General features: G+C 44.3%; 1 protein-coding gene across 2 annotated transcripts in view; it reads right to left on the bottom strand.

The window, feature by feature from the left end:
- Window positions 1-18,008, bottom strand: part of cacna2d4a (calcium channel, voltage-dependent, alpha 2/delta subunit 4a) — a 718,409-nt gene that overhangs the window by 63,454 nt on the left and 636,947 nt on the right. The window contains exon 36 of one of the 2 annotated variants that reach the window (XM_078568257.1): window positions 7,355-7,996. The exons of the other annotated variant lie outside the window; for it this stretch is intronic. Within the exon in view, the coding sequence (XP_078424383.1) occupies window positions 7,972-7,996 (25 nt within the window). The 3' untranslated portion in view covers window positions 7,355-7,971. Of the gene's footprint in view, window positions 1-7,354; window positions 7,997-18,008 lie in introns of those variants that run through there. 2 annotated transcript variants of the gene reach the window in all.

Here is an 18,008-nt window from a genome sequence, read left to right as displayed (position 1 = left end):
AGCTTGCTGTGTGAAATTGGCTGTCACGTTTCCTACATTATAACAATGACTATATATCAAAAGTACTCCCTTGGCTATAAAGTGCTTTAAGATGCCTGGTGGTTGTGAAAGGCACTATGTAGTTTGTGGCACTATACTCTTTGTTTCTTAAAACCTACCTCTTTGACCAAGCTTTTGGCCCTCTGCCCTTTTATTTTTATTATTCATTCACAGGATGTGGGTGTTGCCAGATAGGCCAGCATTTATTGCCCATCTCTAGTTGCCCTTGAGAAGGTGGTGGTGAGCTGCCTTCTTGAAATGCTGCAGTCCATGTGGTGTAGGTACACCCACAGTGCTGTTAGGAAGGGAGTTCCAGGATTTTGACCCAGTGACAGCGACATATTTCCTTATGTGTCACATTTTGCTTAGTATTGTAATATAGTGAAGAACCTTGGGATGTTTTAATACTGTAAAGCACTATACAAATATACATTGGCCTGGTTCTTATGTAGGTCAGGCACACTTCTGCCCACAATCAGCCCCCGAACGCAATTTCACACTGGCTGGCCAATTAACGGCCAGCCAACATGAAACCTGAGCTGAGAAAGGCTCAGCACTGCCAGGGGGATGTGGGAAGAGGGTGGGCGCTGAGAGAAGGGAGGGTGTGGGCTTGTGCTCCCTGAAGGCTGTTGGCTGTCGTGGAGCTGTCTCAGGGAGTGCAGTAAATTAAAAATTAAATGAGCTTAATAAAGTGCTGCAAACTGTGACAATACTGTAAATGCAAGCACCTGAAAGCAGACTACATAGCAGATCATCCCTCAAGCGTCTTCTTTTATTTTATTTAACCCCAGATATTTCATCCTGCCCTGGATGGAGTTTATGGTGAAAATGTGAAGGCCACCTGGCCGATTGGCCTAACCGTAAAAGTGGACGGGCCACGTAAAATTGCTAACACATAGCTCCTTAATGGGCTTAATTATCTGTTTAATTGTCAGTGGTTGTGCTTCTGACTCCTGCACCCGCCCACCGACCGTAATGTTGCAAGCGAGCGCGATGACATCAGGACGTGCGCCCGATAACTTCTCGCGCAATTTCATGCAATCCTGGGTCAGGTGTGCACCCACATGATCAGCATGAGATTCTGGCCATTGTTGTTGTTATTGCCCTTTGGTTTGGTGGTTTTATGTAGATCCAAATAAAATGAATACTGAAGTGCCAAAATACGAATGTAAAGGACAAAGTATCTGTCGTGACAAGTAGAAAAAGTATTTAGCAACCTCCCCCTCCCTCTCCCTGAACCCCACCCCACAACCAGCAATAACATCATTCCCTACACTAACATAAATATGCAAGGAAACAAAATATAACTTTCTTTTTACACTGTAGACTGAAAACAAAAGTTTACCACTGCAAATGGTTTATCAAAATACTTCTTAAAATATGCAAAGTCACTTTATTCCCAGACATCCATTCCAGATTAAAGTTCTCACAACTTGCATAGGTGAAGAGAAATTTTCCATTCATGGTGCTAAGGAGGTGAAACCCTAGAGCAGTGAGCACTGTATAACGCTCACTGAAATCATACTGTTCTAACCTGCTGGGATTTCTTGAGGCTGGCCTCTTCAGTTATTCGTAGTGATCTCCCAGCCCAGATTTGGCCTGCCTGTCAATCAATGGGAAGTGGGAAATAGTGGCAACTGCTCTTGTAAAAGCTGCAGCTGCTGTTTTAAAAGGGCTGTTTAATTTTTGCTGGACACACCAGCGGAAACAGATGGAGAAAGGTGATGCTGATTTGTATTTTCTGGGGCATGTTTGCAGCTGCTTGTGAATAAGGTGCATCCATGAAGAGTTGACCATTCTGGCACTTTAGGATACCCTCCTCACAAAATAAATATCTAAGCTGCTTGGAAGGAGTTGATCATCATGCCACACTTGACTGAAGCCGCATGTAAAGCCATCACAAAACAACTCTTACCAAGACTGCCATACTACAGCAGGATATACTTTATTAACTCCACTCCACTGTGGTTGCATTACAATTTGGAAAGGTGATCCCACAAAGCGAACACAGTGATCCAGTGTTACCAGATATGCTGAGCAAAAATATATCATCCGAAGCCTTGATCCAATCCCTCCAGGATTAATACCTCAGGTGTCAACTGAAGGAAGTGTAATAGCCAATGTTCACCACAAGCCATTCATAAATAAAACAGCGTTTAATAGCTGAGAATTCATTGTAAATAAAGACTGACATGTTAATGGTTCAGTGTGTAAATGCAGCAACTGATATTTACTAAACAAGATCAGAGAAGTCTTGAGGCTGATCCCTGATCTATGTAGAGTGAGCTGATCTAATAAAGGGCAGTGAAAAGAACATTACAATTGTCTCAATATTTCTGGACCAGGGAGGGAAGAAAGAAATCAATGAATGTTCTTGTTCTGGATTCGCATCTCATGACTCGCCAGCTGTAAAATATATGCATGTAGATTACTGTTGAGGAGAGGATTACAGGTGCAATCGTTTGTGATGCAGCCATAAAGTCCCTCATATTCGAATGGCCTGACAACTTCCACCATTCAGGCTCATACATGAGGAATGGGCACTTGGAATATGTAGTAACTGAAAGCATAGCCTCTCCTGCTGTCTATCGGGATCACATGATGTTCTTGGAGGCTCCAACCAATGAACCCTAAGCGCGGGAAATCCGGGGGGGTGAGGTGTGGGACTTCCTGACGAGAGTACTAATCGAGCATGTTGCACCTGGAAAAGCTCTCTGTAATAGAGTTTCTGTTTCTTGTTTAAACCTGTCCGCCCTGTCAAGTCATTACATTTGGCGATGAGGGTAAAATAGCTCCGACACTGCACCTCGCCTTGTTAATGTGAGTACATCGAGTCTTAAGAAAAAAGAAAAGACTACGCACCAGTCATGTCACTTGGCAGAATCGGTCCTCATGATGTAACTATGGAAGACTGGAGCCAGTATGTAGAGCAAATTTCCTTGGATTTTATTTCATAGTGAACGAAATTACCACAGAGGAAAGGCAGACAGCAATCCTTTTGAGTCCATGACAAACAATCTCATTCTTAGCTTGATGGCCCCAAACACGCCAAATTCTAAGCCCTTTAATGAATGAGTGGACCTCGTGAAAACACATTTCCAGTCAAAGCCATCTGTAATAATGCAGTGTTTTAAATTTAATTCCAGAGTTAGGGCCCCAGGAGAGCCCATCGCACCCTATGTAGTGAACCTTAAGCAGTTGACAGAACACTGACTTCGGGGACACATTAAATGATATGCTGCAGGACTGATTAGTTTGTGGAGTTCACAATGACGCCAGACAGTGCCATTTACTCGCCGAGGTCGACATTGACTAGAAGCACGCCCTAGAAATCTCTCTCGCTGTGGAAAGCGCTGCAAGAAATTCGCAGGCTTTGCGACGCGTACAATGTGGCGCTGTTCTTCATGAGGGGTGGGAACATACCGCTGGGCATGGTGGGAAAACCAGACCCACAGCATCGAAGTGAGACGCAATGTCCACTGTTAGAAACATGAAAAGACCTAATAGAAACACTTCAGCAGTGACTCCAAGGTTAATCTGTTATAGATGTGGGGGTGACCACGGACTGGACACCTGTAAATTCGAGGAGGCACAATGCCATCACTGCCATAAGAAAGGTCATGTCGGAAGGCAATGCAGGGCAAAGTTGAAGCAGCCCGTGAAGCAGCAAAACCAACATGATTGCATTTAAAAGTACAGCAGAACCTGAAGCTGCTGACACCGACATTTATTTTGTCGTTTATAACGTTACTGCTGTAAAAACGGAACCTATCACTGTCACAATGCAAGTTAATGGGAAGCCACTAATAATGGAAGTAGATACGGGAGCCTCCCAAGCCAGCAAGCAGCATTTATCATTCTTTCCCACCAAGAATATGATAAACCCTGCTATGCTAGAGTACCCATCTAGAAGATTGGCAAGTGAAGCATCGCTAAAAATGGCCAACCTCATCTCTTCTGGATCACCCAAAGCTGGAAACTTGAGCACACATCTCTCCGAATTTAATTTTTTTAGTGTTTTATTTGCTCTCAGAACTTGCTCAACTGTAGCATGTTTCATCATGGTACTCAGCTCCAACACATCATAACTAGTGTCTGGCCTAGTCTGAGTGCACAACCAGTTCAACTACCCAAACAAACTTCTCAACTGTTCCATTTCTTCCTTGGTAGCAGGATTCTTTTTGTGAGGATCTAACCCAAGTTATTGGGATATGATTAATATTTTCTAGATAAGATTGTTGATTCAATGTCACTCCTAACTTACTCTGCTTAATGTCTAAACCTATGTATTTAAAGGCCCCTGAAGCCTGACTTCCGACCTTGAATTCCTTCTTTATCTTCTCGATTACCATTGTTCAAATTCTACAGAGCCTCCCCACAGGAAATCATCAACATGCGTGATAAAGATTCCAGCTAGTTTTTCCTTATGGTACCAGTAGAACATCGCGGGGTCTGCCTTTTACTGAATGCAACCTGTTTTCAACACGACAGATCTCACGGAAAAATACCATACTCCTGACACATCATTCAATCCATAAACACACTTGTTCAATTTCCATAGCTTTCCTTCTACATCCCTGGCTTCTTTGGGCGGTTTCAAAAAAACTTCCTTTTGAAACTTCTCCCCCTGTAAAAACGCAGCCTTTATATCAATTGATTTGCACTCCCAGGAATAGGATGCCAAAATAGCTAAAAAAATCTTCAAACTCACTTTCCCCGCAGTAGGCGAGTCCACTCTGACATCCTGATCTCCTAGGGCAGAATTTACCCCCATGGGGAGGGGAAGTTCAGGACCGGGCACGCGCCGCCATTTTATGTGGGCGGGCCAATTAAGGCCCACCCAGCGTGACATCCATCAGGAAGCGCTATGCGCTCCCTGTGCGGGCAGGGGGTGGATTCCCTGAGCCAAAAGTGCGCTCTTTCACGCATGTGCATGAAAGAGCGCACTCATCTCCCTGTGGCTAAATGCTGCCTCGGGGAGATCGGCTCTACAATAAAAAATCTTTAAAAACAGAAAAGAAAAATTCCCTGCCATGTCCCCTCATGTGACACTGTCACATGAGTTGGGACACGTCCATCATTTTTAAATACACTTTTATTAAATTTTTAAAAACCTACATGAAACCTCATCCCGCCCGTGGATGAGGTTTCATGCTTTTTCCAATGCCCGCCAGGGCTCCCGGCCTGCCCGTCAACCTTAAGGCTGGATGGGCAGGTCCACTAATTACTTTAATGACTTTGTCAATGGCCTCAATTGGCCATTGACAGGTCGGCGGGCACACAGCTGATTCGGCTGAGCCCCTGCCAACCTGAAAATTGAAATGAGGCAGGGTGACATCGGGAGTTCTGCCCGACGTCATCACGCATCATTTTACGTATCGGCGAGCAGGCCCCGACCCTGCTCGCCGACAGCAAATCCTGGCCCTAGTCTCTCTTCAAAGCCTTGGACTACTAATCTCGTTTTGGATTTATATGTGCCGTCTGGTCATACCTTTTCTGCACAGATCATCTGTGAGATAAAGCTGGCTGTCCTCTGTCAAGTATTTCAGAATATCCCCCAAATTCCTTCCAGCTTTCTAATTCTTTCCATTTGGCTTCCTTTATCAACTTAGTTTCCAATTTATTAGCAGCTACTAGAATCTCTCGGTCATATGGGCTGCTACTCCTATTGAGATTCCTAGCTTGCTCTCTAGTCCTCGTTCTTGTTAAGCTACAGCCTCTACTCACATTCCTCTCCCTTTCTGGACTACTACCATATGATATTCCTCCCATGCGAGCAGAACCCCGTTCGCAAGTCTGTGATTTTTTTTTCTAGGGTCACGACCACTTTCTGGTCCACTTTCAGAACTCATACTGCTCTTTCTGGATTTCCACATCTTTACCTCGGTTTGCCAATTGATAGGTTTGTCTTTCATCCTGCACATTTAGCCAATGTTTGTATTTACCAGTGGCCTTTTCTGCTCTCCCTATGATGGTGGCATCCTTCTACACACTGGTCCCTCCAGGCATGTATGTTACCTATGTTCCTACTTTGGGTAGTTGCCCTTTTGGATGAATAGCGTTATCCTGTACCTCAGTGTCAGTCAACCCTGTATCTGCCATCATCTGCTCCTCATAACTACCCAATGTGTGTGTATGTAGAGTGCATGGTGCCTCCTCGTGTTCTATGTCCTGTTCAGAACCTGTAAAGGTATAGTCAGTACCAATTAACCGTGAAGAATGTACCCTAACAGTTTGATTGCCGTGTTGCACAATTACTACTTTCCCATCACTCCCTATTACCTTGCCAGGTCCTTTCCACTATTTCTGGCCTTCCCTTTTATAATATACCATGTCTCCTTGTCTAAATTGCATTCCCGATGGTCTTGTGCGGTGCCGTAGGGCCCGCCGAATTTTCTTCGAAACCTCAGCTTTAATGAAAGCTTTTCTGCCCGCATACAAAGCGTTCAGATGAACGGAAAAGGTGGAGCTAATGCTAGTCTCTTCTAAAGCAGGGGGAGCGTCTGACAATACCAAAGATAACTTCAGATTTCTTCCGTACACCAACCATTCTCTCTCTCAGTGCCTCTCTCTCTCTCCATCTCTCTCTCTCCCTCCTTCTCTCTGACTGTCTCTCACTCTCACTCTGCCTCTCTCTCAGCCTCTTTCTCTCTGTCTGTCTCTCTCTCTCTCTCAGTCTCTCTCTGTGTTGCTCTGACTCTCTCTCTTACTCCATGTCTCTGTCTCCCTGTCTCTGTCTCTCTGTCTGCAACCGTTCTCCCAGTTATTTGTGGAGAGTTCTTTGTGTGCACCACCCATGGTAGCGCCATTTGCAATTTACAATCTGGTTGATCAGCTAATATTTTATGTGGCATGTCGTCCAGTAATGCATGGTTTCTTTCACAAAGGCCATTACTAAATGGGCTCTCAGCTGCAGTGTGCATAACTATGATGTTTAAATTTTCACACATATCTCAAAATTTCTCATTGACGAATTGCCCACCATTATCTGTGAGGAACTTCGTTGGTGTTTCTAATCCTGTTCCTACCCATTTCTCCATGACCTTATTGACAATGGTACTTTTGTCTTTACCATGTAATATAGTGGATAGGCTAAATCTGGTTGCCGTATCTATGAAGTGTAGTAAAAAAAAAACCCTATCCTTGTCCCAAACCTTCAAGTCTATTGCCACTGCATGGTTAAACTCTCTGGCTAGTGACAAGCTCACAAGAGGGCACGGTGGTGTCTTGCAATATTTAAGATAAATTTCACACAGCAGTGATCTATTCAATCATATTCTTTATCGACCACTCTCATATCTCGGAGCAGAGTCTTCAGTTTCTGTGGCGCTGGATGTGCAAACTGTCTGTGTAATTTCCAAATGATCTTCTTTTTGTCCACCAAATTCTTATTATCAGCAGTTAACAAAACTTCATGAACTTTTTGATAAGAAATCTCTGGCTTCCTTAGTGGCAAGCAGTAATGGCCTGACCAATAAAATGTGGATCCACATTTTTTCCAAACACTACTGCTCTATCATTCTTCAAATATAGTGTCATCTGAGCCTTCTTCATTGCAGATCGACTTAACAATAGCGGGTATCTCACTAGAAACCACATCAGTACTGATAAACAGATTGACCCATGTTATCTTACAATGGAGGACCACCTGTTTGGAGGATGTTAATGTATTGTCATCTCCGAACCTGAATCGGGTGGAGCTTTCATACTCCTTGACCTTCCGCCAGTCTGCCTCTTCGTGGGACTCTAGATAGCAGTCAAGCCAGTCCATGCCATACACTGTAGAAGTGCAACCGCTGTCCAGAACTGCACAGTTGAAGGAATCTACCATCAGGATACTCATCACCGGATTCAAACTCTCCGTGATCAATACAATTCCATCATGGCAGTCACCATCATCATTTTCAGTTTCAGATGAATCCGTCTCATGGGTCAATTCAAAAACGCGATTCCTTTGCTGTGGGCAGTTTATCACATAATGGTACTGGGAATCACACCGAAAACACCGATTAACTATTCCCCGTGCATTTTTGGGTTTAAACGCCTATGGTCACCACCTCAGACATGCTTTTTGTCCCGACTCTCAAGTTGGCTAGGGTTATGACCATTTTCAGACCTCTTGTCATTAACCCCATCTTTGTATTGTAAAATAGTAGTATCTGTGTCTATATGTGTTTGTGTATGTGTGAGACACTTAATTGGGTTAAAGGCAGCTGGTCTGGAGGCTTTGATGTAACAAAAGATAAGCTAGGTTTGAAATGTTATGTAGGTAAACATGGGGGAAGTTTAGAATGTAAGGTGTAAAAGGACATTTGCATTTTTAAATAAACCAGACTAGATTGTTTTCAAAGGAGGGGTGAAATGTGTCACCCAGCCAGGTGAAGTTCAAAAACAGTATTTTTATTTTTTACTAAAGATTACTGGTAAAATTGGTACTATGATAATTTTTTATGATCAGGGAGGTAAAGCCCAAAACATAATGAAACAATGGGAATTTGCATTCAAAGGGGAAAATATATATAAAGGAGAGAAGGCTGTGTGTAAAAGCAGACATTTTAAGATCTAACAAGTGTGAAAAGCCTTCACCCTCTACACCTCAAGCTGCTGTCTACAATGAACTGAAGTTAAAAAAACTCACTTTGAATTGGATTGTTCAGAGTTTCATGTTTCTTTGCCTGTGCCTTTTAAAATCTATGTGTTTTACTGTTGCCCTAATGGAGGTGCAACTGGGAGTCAGATTAATTAGGGGATTTAGAAATTATTATAGTAGTAATTTGTAGACATATGTATGTGCTTAAAATCATTTCTCTTATTAATAAATGTTTAATCTAGTTTTGTAAAACCTATAAGGCACGGTGGTCTTACTACTACTGAATTTAAAGCCCGCATCTCGAAACATACGAATTGCAAAAACAGTTGTGGCAGTTGTCTCAAGTTTCCTTCTGGGATTTGAACAACTCAGCATTTACCATCGGCTGTGCCATAACACCGTCCAATGTAACTGAACTCAAGTCCTTCCTGGATATGATCAACTACTATAGCCACTTCTTGCATTAATTATCAGCTGTGTTGGCACCATTACACTTGTTAAAAACGAATCACCATTGGTCGTGGAATTCACAACAGGAAGAAGCCTTTGTGAAAGTAAAGAAACTATTGCATTTGTCGTGTTTATTGGTACGCTACGACTCATCAAAAGAATTGGTATTAACTTGTGATGCCTCTCCTTATGATGTAGGAGCTGTGTTATCAAATAGAATGGAAAATAGATCAGGAAGGCCCATTGGCTATATCTCAAGAACCCTCTGCACAGTTTAGAAGGGTTATTCCCAGCTAGAAAAGGAAGGCTTACCAGTGATATTTGGAGTGAAGAATTTCCACCAGTACCTACATGGACGACATTTCACCATTGTGTCGGACCATAAACCATTAATGGGTTTATTCAGTGAGGATAAGGCCATTCTGCCAATAGCATCAGCAAAAATATAACGTTGGGCTTTGATATTATCTGCGTATGAGTATACCTTTATGTACCGTCCTGGCTTACATATTGCAAATGCTGACGCACCTAGTCATCTCCCATTATCAGATAGCATTGTATATGCTCCAGTGTCACAAGAAGTTGTGCTATTACTGAATTTCTTGGATTCTTTGCCTGTGTGTGCGATGCAAATTAGAAATTGGATGAACAGAGATCCAATATTGTTGAAAGTCAGGTACTTGTTTTGCAAGGATGGTCAAATTTGCCTGTCTCTGGAGAGTTGAGACCATTCCATGCCAGAAAAACAGTGTTAAGTTGTCAAGATGGAATTTTGTTGTGGGGATCAAGAATTGTCATCCCTTCACAAGGAAGAGAACCATTCTTGACAGAGCTTCACAGTGCACATCCAGGTATGTCGAAGATGAAAATGCTTGCACGAAGCAATGTCTGGTGGCCAGGCATTGACAGTGACATTGAAAACATGGTCAAGTACTGTCTCCAGTGTCAGCAACAACAGACGTTGCCTGTTTCAGCTCCACTGCATCAGTGAAAGTGACCTGGTTGACCCTGGGTTAGCCTAAATATTGATTATGTAGGACCATTCTTAGGTACTATGTTTTTATTGATTGCAGATAAACATTCTAAATAGATGATTGTGTATGAAGTCAGATCACCAACATCGAGCGCAACTATTGAAAAGCCATGTCAATGTTTTAGCGTACATGGCCTACTTGAAGTCATCGATTCGGATAATGGTACAGTCTTTACCAGTACAGAGTTTCAGAGATTTGTGAATCTGAATGGAATCAGACATATTAAAACAGTACCTCACCATCCCTCATCAAATGGTTTAGCCGAGAGAGCTGCACAAACTTTCAAATCTGGAATGAAAACATTATCAAAAGGTATTCTAGAAACTTGACTTTCCGGCTTTCTTTTCAGTTGTCGTACAATGCCACATTCGACTACCGGTTCAACACAGTCTGAATTATTGATGAAACGTCGCCTACGTACAAGGTTAAGTCTGGTGTTTCCAAACTTAGGGGGGAAGGTAGGGAGGAATCAGATTAATCAAAAATTGAATCATGATATTCACAGCAAAGCTTGCACATTTAATGCAGGTGACACAGTATTCGTGCAAAATTTTGGAAGTGGACCTTGTTGGGTTCCAGAAATCATTGTCTCAGAGACTGGTCCCTTATCCTTCCAAGTGCAAGTGGGAGATGGAGTAGTTCGTGAGCACATGGATCGTATTCGTGATAGAGAGACATTCCAACAACCAACCACTCTGCCTGTGATTAACGTCGAAACATCAATGCCTGAGGTAACAGATCAACCTCGAATATACACGCCCAATGTCTCTGTAGAGTTGCCAAACCCAGAAATTCCACTTTCTAATGATGTGTCTCATGCTGTAGTTCCTGATCACAGAATCACACAGTACAGAAGAGGCCCTTCGGCCTATCGAGTCTGCACCGACACGTGAGAAACAACTGACCTACCTACCTAAACCCGTTTACCAGCACTTGGCCCATAGCCTTGAATGTTATGACGTGCCAAGTGCTCATCCAGGTACTTTTTAAAGGATGTGAGGCAACCCTCCTCCACCACCCTCCCAGGCAGCACATTCCCGACCGTCACCATCCTCTGGGTAAAAAAGTTTTTCCTCACATCCCCCCTAAACTTCCTGCCCCTCACCTTAAACTTGTGTCTTCTCGTGACTGACCCTTCAACTAAGGGGAACAGCTGCTCCCTATCTACCCCGTCCATGCCCCTCATAATCTTGTACACCTCGATCAGGACGCCTCTCAGACTTCTCTGTTCCAAAGAAAACAACCCAAGTCTATCCAACCTTTCTTCATAACTTAAATGTTTCATCCCAGGCAACATCCTGGTGAATCTCCACTGCACCCTGTCCAGTGCGATCACATCCTTCCTATAATGTGGTGACCAGAACTGCACACAGTACTCCAGCTGTGGCCTCACCAAGGTTCTATACAACTCCAACATGACCTTCCTACTTTTGTAATCTATGCCTCGATTGATAAAGGCAAGTGTCCCATATGCCTTTTTCACCACCCCACTAACATGCCCCTCCACCTTCAGAGATCTATGGACACACATGCCAAGGTCCCTTTGTTCCTCAGAACTTCCTAGTGTCATGTCGTTCATTAAGTACTTCCTTGTCAAATTACTCCTTCCAAAGTGTATCACCTCACACTTTTCAGGGTTAAATTCCATCTGCCAGTTATCTGCCCATTTGACCATCCCGTCTATATCTTCCTGTAGCCCAAGACACTCAACCTCACTGTTAACTACCCAGCCAATCTTTGTACCATCCGCAAACTTACTAATCCTACCCCCCACATAGTCATCTATGTCGTTCATATAAATGACGAATAATAGGGGACCCAGCACAGATCTCTGTGGTATGCCACTGGACACTGACTTCCAGTCACTAAAGCAGCCTTCTGTCATCACCCTCTGTTTCCTACAACTAAGCTAATTTTGAATCCAACCTTATCAAATTACCCCGTATCCCATGTGCATTTGCCTTCTTTATGGGGCATTGTCAAAAGCTTTGCTGAAATCCATATAAACTACATCAACTGCACTACCCTCATCTATACACCTGGTCACCTCCTCAAAAAAATCAATCAAATTTGTTAGGCATGACCTCCCTCTGACAAAGCCATGCTATCCCTGATCAAACCTTGCCTCCTCAAGTGGAGATAGATTCTCTCCTTCAGAATTTTCTCCAATTGTTTCCCGACCACTGATGTGAGACTCACTGGTCTGTAGTTCCCTGGCTTCTCTCTACAATCCTTCTTAAATAGCGGAACCACATTAGCTGTTCCCCAGTCCTCCGGCACCTCCCCCGTGGCCAGAGAGGAATTAAAAATTTGGGTCAGAGCTCCTGCGATCTCCTCCCTTGCCTCCCTCAGCAGTCTGTGGCACAAATCTTGGAGATTTGTTCACTTTTAAGCCTGCCAACGCTTCCAATACCTTGTTACTCCCTATATCAATTTGCTCAAGAACCTTGCAAACGGATGAGTTAAGGGTAAGGATTGACACGTGGAATTGTGAAATAGTAGCCATCACAGAGATATGGTTGAGGAAGGTGCAGGATTGGCAGCTCAACATTCCGGGATATAGAATCTTCAGGCGAGACAGGGGAGGGGGTAAAAGAGGAGGAGACATTGCATTATTAGTTAAGGAGTCAGTTACTGCAGTAAGGAGAGATGATCTCTTGGAGGGGGCATCGAATGAAGTTTTGTGGGTAGAGCTTAGGAATAAAAAAGGGGCAGCCACATTATTAGGTGTTTATTACGGATCCCCAGATAGTCAGCGGGAAATTGAGGAGCAAATATGTGCACAATTTGCGGAGGTGTGTAAAAACAATAACAATAGGGTAATTATATTAGGTGATTTCAACTTTCCCAACATTAATTGGGATAGACATCGTGTTAAGGGCTTGGATGGAATTGATTGCTTGAAATGCGTACAGGAGAAAATTTTAGGTCAATATGTAGAGGGTCCAACAAGGGTTGGCGCAGTGCTGGACTTAATTCTGGGGAATGAAGCTGGACAGGTGGCTGAGGCGCTGGTGGGGGAGCATGAATAGCGACCACAACATGGTACAATTTAAGCTTGTTATGGACAAAGAAATAGACAAGTTGCATAAAAATGTTTTGGGTTGGGGGGGAACGGATTTTAGTAAAATAAGGCAGGATCTGCCTAAGGTAGACTGGGAACAGCTACTTGTGGGGAAATCTACAGAAGAGCAGTTGGGGGGCATTCAAAAAGGAAATGGGGATGGTACAGGCTCAACATGTTCCCTCTAGGGTGTTAGTTGATTCCAGAACGCCATAAGCTTAAAGGGACCAATAGTGTGATTGTAAGGTCATCAGGCTATTGTTGAAATTTTTCTCTTACATATTTTTCTCTTCGCTATTAATAACATTTAGGGCAGAATTTAGCCCTTGATGGGCGAGGGGGCCCCACCGGCTCGGCGGTGGGCAGGCAGCCAACTCCTGCCGCTGAAACAAGGCCCGCCGCCATCTTGAGTGGGTGGGCCAATTAAGGCCCACCCAGCGGCCTGCCCGACAGATGCGCTTCCTGTGCGGGTGGGAGTGAATCCCCAACTGTCAAAGTGCGCAGTTTCGCGCATGCGCACGAAAGAGCGCACTACTCCCTGAGGCAGAGTGCTGTCTCAGGGAGTTTACTGACAGGTAAGAAAAGTCAAAAAATAGAGAAATATTAAAATTATTAACATGTCCCCCTCATGTGACAATGTCACACGAGATGGTACATGTTAATAAGAAACACATAAAGTTTATTAAATTTTTAAAAAACAGACATGAAACTTCATCTCGCCAGTGGATGAAGTTTCATGAATAATCTGGAGCCCGCTGGGGCTCCTGGCCTGCCCGCCAGCCTTAAGCTTGGATGGTCAGGGTGTTTAACAAGGTTAATTACCCTGTCAATGGCCTTAATTGGCCATTGACAGGTCAGCGGGCGGACAACTGATTTCGCTGTCCACCTGCCTTCCTGAAGATTTAAATGGACCGGGATGACGTCAGGGGTTCCTCCCAATGTCATCCTGTGTCACTTTCCCCTCAGTGAGCGGGCCCCGCCCCCAAATCGCCGAGGGGAAAATCCTTCAGATAGTGTTAGGAATGATGTATAATTTATATATATGGACATTTGTGTGTTAAGAAAGGTAATGTGGTTTCAGTTTCATTTTTGGTTGTTTATTGATGCCTTGAAATCTGGGTGGACCTGTGGTTGAAAGGTCAGTCTTTTGGATTTGTTTATGTGTATATACATTTTTTAATGAGGTTTTACAACCCCTGAAATTAAAGAGATGGGTTAAAAAGGACTTAGATGTTTAATGATTTTTGGAAAAAAACACAAAGTAGAAAAAACTGCACTGTTGCCTAGCGACAGTGGTTGAGTGTCACAGAGAGAGAGACAGGGACACACACAGAGAAAGACAGGGTAGAGTTCTGTGTGTGTCAGAGAGTGAAGACAGGGGGGAGAAGTTGTGTGGGGGTAGGTGGGGGCGGGCGCGGACCCGATTGGTGCCCCCGGTCGGTTCTGCGCCGCCATTTTATATGGGTGGGCCTTAATTGGCATGACATGCACCTGGAAGCCCGCAAAAGAGCATAGAAATCTCCCTGAGGCACAGAGGTGCCTCATGGAGATCAGTTTAAGTTTTAAAAATGTAAATAAAGAAAAGAAAAAATTTTAAGACATGTCCCCTCATGTGACTGTGTCACATGAGCTGGGACATGTCAATGAGCATTAATGAAAAAATTTATTTAATTTATAAACCCTTCATGAAACCTCATCCTGCCCGTGGATGAGGTTCCATGAAAAATGTAAAGGCCGGCGGGGCTCTTTGCCTGTCCACCAACATTAAGGTTGGACGGGCAGCTCAGTTCATTATTTTAATTGATATTTAAATGGCCTTAATAGGCCTTTGACAGTTCAACGGGCGCGCAGCCCATCACCGCGCGTCATTTTACACCTTGCGAATGGGGGTGGGGCCCGCTCACCGAGCCGAAAATTCTGGCCAAGTATTTTCAGCTCTCTGAGATAAGAAATACTATACGGCTACTGACAGACTGAGTTTAGGGAACTCGTGTTTGCTCTGCAATTAAAGCAATAGCGAGTTTAGTGTCTGGTTTTGGGTGTTTTGGGGAGAGATACAAGTTGGGTCAGATGCATCAAGTGAATGTTCAAAAATTCACCAGAAGAAAACCGTTTGCACATGTGCCAGTCCTAAGCAAGTAGCCTTTGCGTCAAGCTAGTGGTAACTCTTCACTGGTTTATATGTCTGTAAAGATATTGCTAGGTAAAGGAATATTGGGAAATTGAATCATCTTCTTGTGTTTGTACTGAGATCTTTTCAATCTTTTGGTTTGGTGTAATATAGTTAATCTTTCTTGTTTTTAATAAATATTTTATTCTTTGTGTTAAGAGTTCATCAGCAGACTCCTGTGAATTTGTTCAGTACTTTCCTCCATGGTTACTAAAAAAAAATTAGGATCTATCAAGCCAGGTTTCACCCTGGGATCTGACTTGCCCAGTATTAACATCATTTTTAAAATTTATTCAGGGGATGTGGGCTTCACTAGGGCTAGGCCAGCATTTATTGCCCATTCCTAGTTGTCCTAGTTGAGAAGGTGGTGGTGAGCTGCCTCCTTGAACTATTGCAGTCCATGTGGTGTTGGTACACCCACAGTGCTGTTAGGGAGTTCCAGGATTTTGACCCAGCGACAGTGAAGGACTGGTGATATATTTCCAAGTCAGGACGGTGAGTGACTTGGAGGGAAACTTGCAGACGGTGTCCCCATCCATCTGCTGCACTTGTCCTTCTAGATGGTAGCGGTTGTGGGTTTGGAAGATGTTGTCTAAGGAGCCTTGGTGAATTCCTGCAGTATATCTTGTAGATGGGACACACTGCTGCTGTGCGTCGGTGGTGGAGGGAGTGAATGTTTGTAGATGTGGTGCCAATCAAGCGGCCTGCTTTGTCCTGGATGGTGTCAAGCTTCCTGAGTGTTGTGGGAGCTGCACTCATCCAGGCAAGTGCGGAGTATCTCATCACACCCCTGACTCGTGTCCTGTAGATTGTGGACAGGCTTTGGGGAGTCAAGAGGTGAGTTACTCATTGAAGGATTCCTAGCCTTTGACCTGATCTTGATCTTATTTATATGGCTAGTCCAGTTCAGTTTCTGATTAATGGTAACCCCCAGGACGTTGATAGTGGGGGATTCAGTGATGGTAATGCCATTGAACATCAAGGGTCGATGGTTAGATTCTCTCTTGTTGGAAATGGTCATTGCCTGGCGCTTGTGTGGCATGAATCTTACTTGCCACTAGTCAGCCCAAGTCTTGCTGCATTTGGACATGGGCCACTTCAGTATCTGAGGAGTCACAAATGATGCTGAACATTGTGCAATCATCAGCGAACATCCCCACTTCTGACCTCATGATGGAAGGAAGGTCATTAATGAAGCAACTGAAAATGGTTGGGCTAGGACACTACCTTGAGGAACTCCTGCAGTGATGTTCTGGAGCTGAGTTGACTGACCTCCACAACCACAACCATCTTCTGTTGTGCTAGGTATGACTCCAACCAAAGGAGAGTTTTCCACCTGATTCCCATTGACTCCAGTTTTGCTAGGGCTCCTTGATGCCACACTCGGTCAAATGCTGCCTTGATGTCAAGGGCAATCACTCTCACCTCACCTCGGGAGTTCAGCTCTTTTGTCCATATTTGAACCAAGGCAATAATGAGGTCAGGAACTGAGTGGCTCTGGTGGAATCCAAACTGGGTGTCAGTGAGTAGGTTATTGCTAAGCAAGTGCTGCTTGATAGCACTGTTGATGACCACTTCCATTACTTTACTGATGATTGAGAGTAGACTGATGTGGCAGTAATTGGCTGGGTACAATCAGCTGGGATTGTAACAATAGGAACATAGGAATAGGCCACTTGGTATCTCAAACCTGTTTCTCTGCTCTATTTGATTGGAACTGATGTGTATCTCAGCTCCATCGAGGCTTTTGTGGAAATTGCTAGTGTTTTTCTGTGGACGGAATCGTGCCAGATTTGCACAAAGTGCGGTAGTGGGTGGGATAAAAGACGTTTTACCAGCCAGTCGCAATGGTGGGTTTTTGCACCATATCACCCCCTTCCCGGCATGTCCTGCCTCATGAATAATGCATTCCTAGGAAATAATCCATTCCCACCCCGCCATCACCTCAGGATTTCAGTAGTTCGGGTGCCACATTTAAAGGCTGCCCCTGCATGGAGCTAGCACTCTCCAAGGGATTGGAAGCTGCTGCAAAGTCATGGCTGCCAAAGGGAGGAAACATGCTGCCACCAAATTTATGATGCCTCCATTGGGCGCCTAGTGGATGCAGTGGAAGCTGCAGTGAAGTCCTCTATCCCCGCTCTGGATGAAGCAAGCAAGGTGACAAATCCAGCATGGGAGGTGGTAGTTAGCACCAATGCTCTGCAAAAGAGGACAGCCACCCAGTGCTGAAACAGGATGAATGATCTCCTCCATTCCACCAGGGTAAGTCACTCTTCTCATCACTCTCAACTCATACATTCACAAACCCATCACCCATCCACAGGGATCTTACTCACTGCCAGTTCAAGGGACATCACCATTCACTGTCTCAGACTCACCTTCATCTGCCCTGCATCGTGTCCTCATTCCATCCATGGCACCACTCACCACACACACGCACACACACACACACGCACACACGCACACACACACACACACGCACACACACACACGCACACACACACGCACACACATACACACGCACACACACACACGCACACACACACACGCACACACGCACTCACACACGCACGCGCACACACACACACACACACACACACAGGCCAGGCATCTTTCTCATCTGACCTGGCAGGCATTGTGCTTATGCTCTCTCCATCTGTA

Source organism: Cetorhinus maximus, chromosome 22, assembly GCF_964194155.1.
Source record: "Cetorhinus maximus chromosome 22, sCetMax3.hap1.1, whole genome shotgun sequence".
Taxonomy (NCBI): domain Eukaryota; kingdom Metazoa; phylum Chordata; class Chondrichthyes; order Lamniformes; family Cetorhinidae; genus Cetorhinus; species Cetorhinus maximus.
This window is presented reverse-complemented; position numbering and strand designations above follow the sequence as displayed.